The sequence below is a fragment of the Pollicipes pollicipes genome, unplaced genomic scaffold (assembly GCF_011947565.3).
Source record: "Pollicipes pollicipes isolate AB1234 unplaced genomic scaffold, Ppol_2.1 Scaffold_4002;HRSCAF=4701_pilon_pilon_pilon, whole genome shotgun sequence".
NCBI classification, from domain to species: Eukaryota; Metazoa; Arthropoda; class Thecostraca; order Pollicipedomorpha; family Pollicipedidae; genus Pollicipes; species Pollicipes pollicipes.
In genome coordinates, this window is record NW_023596420.1 from 5,870,705 (window position 1) to 5,882,140 (window position 11,436).

At 51.3% G+C, this 11,436-nt stretch overlaps 1 protein-coding gene across 1 annotated transcript; it reads right to left on the reverse strand.

Moving 5' to 3' along the window:
• Positions 1-5,698: 5,698 nt before the first annotated feature.
• Positions 5,699-10,898, reverse strand: LOC119093882 (H2.0-like homeobox protein). Its single transcript, XM_037216896.1, has 3 exons — positions 10,840-10,898; positions 8,582-8,769; positions 5,699-6,502 (listed from the first exon to the last, which is right to left on the reverse strand). Exons 1-3 carry the CDS (start codon positions 10,856-10,858, stop codon positions 6,359-6,361), a joined length of 351 nt encoding a protein of 116 aa, XP_037072791.1. The 5' UTR covers positions 10,859-10,898; the 3' UTR covers positions 5,699-6,358.
• Positions 10,899-11,436: the final 538 nt, after the last annotated feature.

Sequence of the window (11,436 nt, forward strand, 5' to 3'; positions counted from 1 at the left end):
ATCACTGCGCGTTTGGGAAACCGACTCTGTGCGGCATGGGTGAAAAGGTGTCTTCTGTAACCGACGAAATTTGAAATTTGAGTCTAGATTGTCACCTAGAGTCACCTCCTCCAGCACCATTGCAATACAACTCTAATTGCAATAAACCACAAAGGAAAGACAAATGAAACGAAATAAGGCATAGCCACCAAACTTTATTGTTTCGGGAGTTTATTTGCACTAAAGTATCATTAACTGGCACTGCTGCTATCATGCTATTGATTGATTGATTGATTGATTGATTGATTTGATTTTGATAGAACTGGCCGCCTCCGTGGTCTTGGGGAAAGATGCTGGACTCGTAATCCAGCGGCACTGGGTACGAGTCCCAGAGTGGGCGCATTGTTTGACCCGACTGAAACGGAAAGGCCAGCTGGCAACTGGCCAACGAGGCTCAACCCAGACCAGAGGCGGCCGTGTAGCAGCATTGTGCGGCACGTAAAACCCTCCGCATTCCTGTCCGGCGAAAGGGCGGAGGCAAAATTAGCTGTTGAACTGGACGACACGCTTGGGTGGTGGGTTCGGGGTACACGCAACAAGCTATGCTTAGCAGGTACTCTGAATCCGAAATCACCCATACAAACCATTCGGGATAATTTTTTTTTTTTAAACTGGCCATCAAACACTGAATGATGGTTAAGACTAAACTAATAAAATCGTCAGATAACGGCATAGTTAACATAACCAGCCTAGAGGCGTTTAGCTTCCTTTTCAGTTGAGGGGAGGGGTGATTGTGCCTTCTAGCTAGTGGTGAGGACTCCTATTTTTAGTTAGCATTTTGATCCATTATGGTTCAGCTTTCATAACTATGGGGCTTAGCCCCAAAAACTAATTTTAAAGATACTACACCCTTGCTCCCAATGTGAAAAGAAATCGCGTCAAATCTGGGCGGAAAACTGATTTAAGTGCAGTTCGGAGGAAGGCTCAATCATTTTTCCTTCTGCTTCCTCCTCCGCCCCACTCTCTCACCTCAACGTATTTGGAAAAACTGCATCCTTATAGCCCTACATTTACCGATAAAGTGGTTCTACAGAACTAGAGACAATATCACTTTTGGTGCTGTGATGTCATCGCACAATCAGCTGGAAGCGTTGGTGACGTTCACTATCTTAGCATAATCGTTACCGGTGCAGAACTACCCGTTCCTAACGTGATCCCAACTATCTAGAGCAAAACCCATGAAATGCTGGTATCAACAGATGCAAACAACACTTTTAAAAGTTCCAACACCTTCATCTATGCGATATGATGAGAATTAAAAACGTTTTATCGCATGCGTGTCCACCGATCAGTACGCTAACTCTGAGGTGCAACGGACAATGCGAGAGGTCTACACCAGCGATTCTCGGCTTCTTGCCTCAAAACCGCTGTTCCTCTCAATAGCAGGAAACCTCAGATGATTCTTTGACATGTGTCACTCCAACGTTCTCCGTTCACCTCTGCAGCTACAGCGTAGGCATTCACAAACTACAATCCTTCTTGATCATCAGGGCGATTTAAAGCTATTACCTTAACACATGCTAGGGTGGGGGGTCACATTGACGCCCGCCGAAGGTTTTTCCGGAATGGTTTCTGAACGGCAGGGTGTGGCCGCGCCAAATTCTGCACATGTGTATACAATTGAATAGCGGATCGTCTGGCAGCAACAAAATTAGATGTACCTTGAAAGGTCACTGACCTATGGCAGGTAAAATTCAGGCCATGGTTTCAGTGAAGGTAATTTCTAGAGAATCTCTTAATCTGGTCCAACAACGAAGCGTTAGACAAAGCCAGACATCTCTGAGATACTTTCTGAGGCAACACAACAATTGAACAAACAAATTGCATCGACCTAGTGTCAGGTATGAAGGTCAGACCAGGGTCAAAACCAAATTGCTTTATTACTCGAGGGATTGTTGTATAGGGTAGTTTCTGGTCCCCATTTCAAATTTATTGACAACACAGACCCCCTTTAACACCTTCCATAAACTGCTTAAAGGTCAGAATAAGTCACTGACCTAAAATGACCCGGGTCAACGTTTTGTTTTCAGCAACGTACTGTCTAGCGTAATCTTTGTCGCTTATTCAAATGTAAAACTTAAAGAAGTTTTGTATGATTTTGGTCACCATGACATTCAAAAGGTCAAGTAAGGTCACTGAACTTAAATAAATCTGTGCTCTTTTGCTTGGAACAGTTTTCTAGGTTCTAGGGGTCCTTTGGAGACCGACCAAGAATTCGACCTTGTTTGACCTAATTTGACCCGAAGGGCCTAACCTGGAAACCCCAAACTTTCTGACCTAAGTGGGAGCAGGTAAAGGTTAACACACCCTGTGAATTTGGTGCATCTAACTCTCTTAGTTCCTGAGATCTCAGGGGGTAAAGTTGACCCCCCCCGCCCACCAGAGCCAAGGGCATCCAGCCGGTCACCCGGGCGCGTATTAAGAAACTGGCGATCAGCTACGTGCTTCTAGGCAGTCAGCTCCTCACCACATGAACACAACCAACAGCAGCCCACAGCCTCGCACTGAACCCACCGCTTAACGCGTGGCGAGCATTCGCGCCCATCTGTTTCAAATGGTACGACGCTTTCAAACGCTGCGTGGCAAACTGATCGCACACATTCGTTGCAAGATACTGCGGCCAGCTGCAATTCTTGCGGCTAGCAATAAGCCTAGCTGTTTGGCATTTCATGCTGTTTAGTATGCAAAGTGAATCTTGGCTGAAAAATCTGTGAAAAGCACTCATCTGAGCGGCATTGGAAAGGCACTGCGTCACTTCTGATCTGTGACGTCAGCACTGACAAAGAATAAGTTGCATTGTATGTATGTCACCTGCTGAGAATTATCCTGATTAAAGCTACTATGTTTGACAGCATATTATGGCTCAACTTGCTCATATAGCGAAACGCTAACGTTTTGACATGTGCTCTGCACATGCCCACGCTGCGGGCGTTAGCGAGTACAGGCTAACACCAAGTTTGAGTTTCATCTAGCTGGGATGGTCTGTCGTACTATGTTCTGGTCTGTTAAAATTTGTTTTCAGTTAAAAATTTTGTCACCAATTCGCTCGCAAAGGTCTCAGTTCTTGTCACCTACCACAACACGTAAATCAGGAGACTGCAACGCCTTGCGTCAAGTTTTTATTTCAAGATATGCAAACGCGCATGCTCAAAAACTACGTTGCATAAATTGAACCACTTATCAGCTCCGAATGAATGTTGAAAATATCAAGACAGACATGACCTGGCATCAGCGTCATTTTTTACAAACTATTGGGAGGCGGAATCGAAGGCCCCACAACCTACCCCGCCCCATTTTTTCGCACCGGATCTAGCCCACTTTATTTTGATCAAACGCAATATATGTTTGAATCTCCGTAACATTTATAACACACTTTCAATTAAACAGTATAGAAGTCATGCAGGGTTGGATCCGGAGAGAGCGCTGGACGCACGCGTCTCTGCTGATCGGCTCGTGAAGGCGTCCCTTTAGAGGCCACCTTCAGGGCGGCGATGGCGCTCTTCTATGGTGGTCATCGCAGGTGGCATGCATTTTGGTAGTGGGGGACGGGGACGGGGACAGGGACGGGGACGCGGTTATCCATGAAGGACTTAGGTCATCCGCATATTCCAGACCTTTTCCCTTTAACCTCACAAACCATTGAGTGCCTTACGACGGTAGATATGTGAAGTTTATTGCACCGTTTATCCGCTCAGCTGTCACGATTTTCATCTTGTGGTGAGAACAGCAGTGACTTTTTGTTATGAGAGTGGTACGAGACGCCACTTTGCAGAAAGATCAAAGGAGGTAGTCTTTGAGTTATGATCATATTTTGCCCACTTTTTTGTAGCATTTCAGCCAAAAACTTGGGGGGACGGGCCAACATTGGGGGACCCAACTCAACGTCGGAGGGGTCAGGGGCCTCACAAAAGAACGCAAATCGACACCCGTGTGGCCTGGCCACGTTAATGCAAATTGTTGACCCATTTGGGCCATCAATCTACGTTCGCAGAATCCTTGCTATTTCTGTACAACTCAGATAAAAAACTCTGACAGTTTCTGAGCTCTATCGATTTAAAAAGGGTACACTGGACCGTTATGAAATGATGAGCAATTGGTTGAAAGGCTGGCGATTTATTCTATGTTGTCATTCAACGTGTGATTTTCTCAATTTAGTTACTACGAACTTACGGCAGAATTGATCTCGCAGTAGCGTTTGGCCTATATTCCAGCTATGGAAGATAAAAAATGCGTAAGTTGTGTGTATATATTTGTATATGTATATATGTGTGTGTGCGTATTTATATGTATATATATATATATATATATATATATATATATATATATATATAACATAAATGTTCTCAATAACGAATGCGTCATATCCGGCGATTTTGGGGGGGAGGGCCCTTTCACTGTCAGGGGGCTCTTTGTCAACCCTGTGCCCCCTTTGTCAAGCCTCCGGCTGCACCCTTGCCCCCGGATTGCAAATGAAACTAAGATCATGACACGACCCTAGCACCATAAGCTAGACTGATATGTGAAGCTATGGATGGTGGTATGATTGGTCATAATCCTGATTCTTTTGACGCTGTGTAATGCGATTTGAGCAGTTATAAACTCAGAACAGAGCAGTTACCACCACATCAGAACAGTCACAAGCAGAGCAGAAAGCATTGCGTGTCTCCAGGAGCCGGACAGATATTCACAAAATAAGTCGGTGTGACGGGGACTGAGTGATGAAAATTGGGAAAGTACCTCTAAATATGCCCCCAAACGGATTTCTCCCCGGTATTGGTCCACTTTCTTCTCAAAGTTTGGGGAGGAGGCGGTGCCCAAGACTGCAAGGGGTCGAGTTCCCTCAAACTGAAAGGATAGTACGTCCTTGCCAATGAGTCAGATTTTGACGTGATACGTTTTTACAGAGATGTGTGATTAGGACGCCTCGGGCGCGAGACAGGAAACCTGCCTGTCCAAGTTTTGAGGGTGGCGGTATACAGACATGATCACCTGGGCAGGATTCGCCTGTCAGCTTTGGCAGACACCATTTTGAGCTGGCTTAAATACTTACCTATTGCAGACTGCGTGACGGACGTCAGTGAAGACTATTACGGAAGGATAATTCCGATATTCCGTGCCTCCCAGCCACGTGTTTCGAGCGGTGGAAGAACTTAAGGCAACGGTGGGCGCACCTCGGAAACAGCTAATCCGCCTCTCGGAAGAAAATGATTTTCCCTATTTGGGCTTTAGCTTGGAGCGTTGCGATGCGCTCCCAGTGCGTCCTGTCACCTAGCCTAGCCATTACAATTTGCATCGCTCCATTCGTATCCGAGTTGTGCTGGTGGTCTGGGTGCAAAACACGGGAAAATTTTGGGTCTTTTCAATCTATAACGCTTTTGCAAAAATCGACAGCGCGGGTGCTGTTTTTGACGTGCGCACATGGCGCACGCGGGTGCTGTTTTTGACGTGCGCCCATGGCGCAGGCGGGTGCTGTTTTTGACGTGCGCACATGGCGCACGAGGGTGCTGTTTTTGACGTGCACTCATGGCGTACATTTACGTCATATAACCCGATGTCTTAGCTGTACTTTGCTTCAGAAGCCTGCGAAGCTAGATGTTCTGAATTGCACCCTCTTTCACCTTATATCTTCCAGATTCTTGTTTCGAGCATGAATTGCGCACTGCAGTGCAAAGTATATTGCACATTCAGCTAGCTTGCGCTACAATACATGTCGAGCAGACATGCCGAACAGTTGAACAATGCGCATCGAAACATGACTAGCATGAAACACGTGTCAGTATCGCATCATGTGGTAACAAACCTGCCACATCTGATGGCCGTTAGCAAAAGCTGCCATTTCACCAGTTGCCCAGCTGCCGGGCGCATACACCCAGCGAAATGTAACGGACTCGGTCCCATCTGCGACGTTACAATAAAAAGCTCTCTTTTCCGGAGCGTCACCTGACACAGCTGATGCAAACATGGCAGCTGCTCCTGAAGCCGTTTCGCTCCACGTCATAGGCAAGCCAGACCATGGCCGTGCGACAGCGGAAGGTGCAGGTGGCCTGACCATTTCAGAAACATTCCTGAAGGCATATCTTTCAAGGAACATTCCGGTGACGGTCTAGCCAAGTTCGTCGATACAAAGCGGTTGAAGTTTAATCCACGTTGGTAAGGCAGCTGACAACAGTCTCGGCTTTTTACGGCACATTTCCACAACCGCGTTCGACCTCCGATCGCAACGGCTCGTATCATGTCAGCAAATGACGGGCCCTCGCCCCCGTCCCCTCGAGTCAGCGGCTGGCACTTCGCCGACGCCGACTGCTCGGCCGTCAGCTGTTTAGTCCTCGACGTTGATTGGCTGGGCGGCCTCGTCGTCTGCCGACTGCTGGGTGGAGTCTGCCACCGGCGGCTCCTCCTGGGTGTCGGCCGGTCGGCGCGCGTTCCGCCACTTCATCCGCCGGTTCTGGAACCACACCTTCACCTGGAACACAACGGCAGGTGCACCTCACGACGTCACAGCACGATCGTGACGTCATACTAGGGCACGGCACATCGGTGACTTCATAACGGGGCCAGGCTGCAGCAGTGACGTCATGATGTATGCATGTGGTCTGGTGCAATGGTAACGTCATGACACCACTACAGGAAGGTCACTGAAGCCAGGCCACGATGCTATCAACGATGACGACAAATTTGCTCGCAACCGTGGGCTACGGAACAAGAGAGGACACGTAAATTGTGACAACCTCTCTCTCTCAACCATGGTGGGCTCTGGTTTGAACATAACCCGTCGCTCTAATAGTAGAGGCCTCCTGTAGTGAGCGCAGCGAGGATCCTCGGTGCTCCTCGATATCATATCACGCGAGAGTAGCTATGCTACTCTCATCTAGAGCTCTATCTCGATCATGAGGAGCTCTATCGCTCGGCCTCGACTCTGGCCACTTCATCTGCTCTCTATCTCTTCGCTCTCTTCTATCTCTCTCTATCTCTCTCCTCTCTCTCTCTACTCTCTCTCTCTCTCTCTCTCTCTCTCTTGCGGTTTCGAAAGATTATCTGTAACCAGAGGTGTAGTTTCCTACGTAGCTGGATTGAGGGGTACCTCGGCCTATCAGACCTTGAGAAAGGCGTGAGGGAAGGGGATAGCTGCGCCTTTCAACTCCGTGTAACATGTACCATTTTAGCATTAACCCAATGGCGATGCAAAGAGGCAAGTTAATCTCCACGGAGATTCCGCCTTCGCTGCCTCTGCAACCATTCCGCGGGGTGGCAGCATCTTCTTCTGGCTGGTCATGCATAACACCAGGAGGTGAACCTAACTAACACGGAGCTGAAGACAAACGGGTCATTCGAAGCTAATCTCAAGCCCACGAAAGCTTGCCCAAGTTCCCAAGCCTGGTCGCAGCCCTAGAAGACCGAACGCCGCCGTAGTGAACATCATGTGCGAGCAGCTGGACGCGCTTAGCTCCTGAGAAGGGACGGAGCTGCAAATGTTTATCATGAACATGGCGAGCGCTGGAATGCGCAGCGCTGGTGCCATGAATGCAATAGTCACAGGCAGCCCGGGGCCAGCCAGAGCCGCTGCCAACGCCTGGGGTCAAAAGCCTGTCCTGGTTATCAAGCTGTGAGCGTCATGATGCCCCCCCCCCCCCCCCCAATGAAAGAGCCTTCCGAGCTCACAACTCTTCAACATAGAGCTGGTGGGATTACCTTACCCCGCTTGTCCGGCGCCTGGCCACGCCACTGGGGAAAGGAAAGAGGCGCGCGCCGGCAGAGGCGCCCCGTGGGATGACGCCGGTCGCTAATTGGCTGTGACGGAGCGCCGCGGGACGCCTGAGTTATGGCGTCATCGGTCATCGGGACCAGACGGCACCCAGCGCCAGGCCCGGCCCCCACCGCCGCCGCAGTAGCCGCGCTGGTCACCCGCACACCAGCCCGGGCAGCGCTACTCTCGGCCAGCCCGGGCAACGCTACTCTCGGCTGCAGTTATGGGTGTCTAATGTCCGACGTGCAGGCCTACGGATTGATTGGTCTCTGTGACCCGCCGTAACACAGCTAATCGCAGTGCCTCTTCTCCACGTCAGCTGCAAACATCGCGAGATAAATGAGACTCTAGATCGTTTTCCGAAAACACACGGGGCCGTGGCCATTTCACGGCTGTTTGTTGATATGCCTGCACGCAGATGATGGTGCCAGAGGCAAGCGAAACAGGAAACCCAGAATGTCAAGATGCCAACAGAAAGCACAGTGTTATGCAAGTCGGCAGTGTCACGTTATTTAGACAAGTTCGAAGGCTCCAAAATAGCATTAGGAAAGGCGTGGCAGGCATGCAATGGGAATAGCAAAATGAAAACAGTCAGAGGCATGCAACAGGGATTGAAGCTCAGAAAGGAAGTAGCCAAACAGGAGCATTACCTGGTCTTTATCCAGAGTGCACCACAAGGACACCCCTTTACCAGCACGCAATCAGTCAGTCACGCGTATCCAGCCCCACGGCCACAGCGCCAGCTCCAGCCGCAGCCCGTCTGTGAGTGGGCGCCGCCGGCAGGGCCCCTGCACGCACCTGCGAGTCGGTGAGGCCTAGCGTCTCGGCCAGTTTCCTCCGCTCCGGCTTAGTGATGTAGCGCTGCATGGTGAACCGCTTCTCGAGGCCCTTGCGCTGCAGGTTGGTGAAGACGGCGCGGGTCCAGGTGCGCTTGCGGCGCGCGCCCAGCCGCCGACCGGCCACCAGCGACGCCGCGAGCCGCGCCTCTGTCCGCAGCGTCGTCCACGCCGGTCACCGCGCGCCAGCACGGGGCGTCACCGGTCGCTGCGGCCGGTCACGCGCCACCAGCAGCGAGAACGGTTTGGGCGTGGCAAGCGCTATATTTGTAATGATCGTGAACTTTTCGGGAGGAGCATAGACCGATCCCCAGCGTCTCCGTGTCTGTCCACTGCGAATCATCATGCGGCACGTGACGTCATGAGGGTCACATACAGTTGTGTGAATCATGTTGGTGCGGACGTTCATTAGTTGTTGGTGCGCGCCGAGAGCCGACATGTGATGATATGTGTGTGTGGCTCGCGTGTTGCGTTACAGGGCATCAATTGCGTTGCATTTTGACCCAAGGGATCAATGACAGGACCCGGCTGACTTCACGAACGTGCGGAAAACATGTGCGTCACATGTGAACCAAAGTTCCCAGAATCTTCCGACAGGAAGTTCCGATAACTCCGGTATAAACAACGGACGTAGGGAACTTGACGGCACGCTGAGCTGATATGTTAAAACGTTGCTAATAATAAAAGCTAAAACGATCCAAGACATGCTTGATAAATGCACGCCAGTACACACATGTATTGACCTATTTCCCCAGCCGACTTACAAACAGCTTTTAGGGTATCATGGCAGACAAGCGAAGCAATGCCTTTGGTGGAAATGAACTGACGGATCTTACTTTTCATTGTTAATTGACGCAAAATGGCAAATTGCTACCAGTGCCTTCACTGTTTCAGCGGAGTCCTGTCCGCCAGGTCAGGAAGGTAGTCGGACGCCATACGCACGTAGCTATACACCAGATTTCCGTCACCAAATTGCACAACAGATCCTGACAGACAATCATTTGCACCTGATGTGTTAGCGTCTCTCTTCGCCCCAACTTCCGGGAATATTGGGTGTGCCTGGGTGCGACGTCACCAATGAATTTCGGGGAACCAATTTGTGCGTGTCGGCCTTCCACAGCCCAGGCGTCTTCTTCCACTCGAGTCAGTAGGATCTCTCTACGTGTTCGGGTAATGTTCAGGAGAGGTCTCCCCAGTGAATGTTTGTTCCAGCACCCAAATATTGAGCCCGACTAGGACAATAAATAAATAAATCGAGTAGATATTGATGTTTGTGTGTGTAATGTCGAGCATCAGTTTGGTGCATATGCCGGAAGCATATTGCTTGTGTTTATGGCCCAGAAAATAATGATCTAGACAGTCAAAGGAAATGGCAAATAGTAAAAGTAGAAATACAAACAAAAAAGTCATCGTAAATAGTATTGAGGTATCTGCTAAGCTAAACCTCACCCTGAGTGCGGTATAATGCTAAACGCAACACGATCCAAACAAACGTCCGATTTTGACGGGCAGGAACAAAAAATTTCAACACCCACGAAATGGAAAAGCTCATCAGAGATACCACTGGACACGGCAATTCGAGATGCAAAAATTTGTTCAGGAGCTTCAGGATCTAAGATTCAGCTCTGACGACCAACCGCTATAAAAGTCTTCCAGCGCTGCCGATCGCACCAGTCACTGTGTCTGCCGGATCTCAGTGATCGGCCAGTGGCTGCAGTGAGGCAGCTGGTGAGAGATCGGTTGGTGGTAGTGCAAGTGGCGCGCTGCCCTAGTCTCGGCGATCCATGCATGCGCCGGGGAGCAGCCGGCAGCTGGCGACAGCCGACTGTGTACTGTATATCAGTCCCCGCGGCCCGTGTCCGTGCCGGGGTGCACCGTCCGGTGACATATCGGCTGGGACCCCGCTCCGTGTCCCTGTCCGGGGACAGTACCTGCGCCGGGGTGCACCGTCCGGTGACATATCGGCTGGGACCCCGCTCCGTGTCCCTGTCCGGGGACAGTACCTGCGCCGGGGTGCACCGTCCGGTGACATATCGGCTGGGACCCCGCTCCGTGCCCCTGTCCGGGGACAGTACCTGCGCCGGAGTGCACCGTCCGGTGACATATCGGCTGGAACCCCACTCCGTGTCCCTGTCCGGGGACAGTATCTGTGCTGGGGTGCACAGTCCGGTGACATATCGGCTGGGACCCCGGCCCGTATCCCAATACGGGTAGCCGTACCTGTGCCGGGGTGCATCATCTGGTGACAGGTCAGCGGCCAGAGCTCGGGACACCCCTGACACGAGCGGAGCGGCTCGCCGGGCCGAAGCCCCAGCTGCAGGTAAGGCGGCAGCGGCGGCGCGCAGAACGGGTACAGCGCCAGCCGGCCGGCCGCCGTCGGCGGTGGCGGCGGCGGGGAGGCCGGCGGCGTGCGGCGCTGGCCGGCCGGCCCCGGCGCCAGGCGCGGCGCCTCCGACAAGCGCAGAGACGGCGGCCACCGCTCTGGCCTGCTGGATGTCGAGTCGGGCCCAGCTGAAATCGGGGCCTCCATCAGCGCAGGCCCGCGCCCACAGACAGCGGCTGCATCACGTACACGGTGAGCGGAGCAGACGTGTGGCAGCACACGCTTTGAGGCGCGTGAGTAGAAGACACGCACGTTGAAGCGCATTGCGGCAAAACGAGGAATCGTTCTGACCGTTGTAATGGAAGTTTCTAAAATTGCTTGAGCTGGAGACACATTTTAGTAGCCGACGTTTACCCTTACGCCCTCTGCGAGTTCGCCTTAATCCGTGCACGTGAGCCGAATCCCAGCATATAGTTAACTATACCCCTGCCTTG

Excerpts from the sequence above, each read along its gene's own strand:
- LOC119093882 (XM_037216896.1), bottom strand. Across the intron at positions 6,503-8,581 it reads TAGGCCTCACCGACTCGCAG|GTGAAGGTGTGGTTCCAGAA; the intron begins GTGCGTGCAGGG and ends GTTGTGTTCCAG.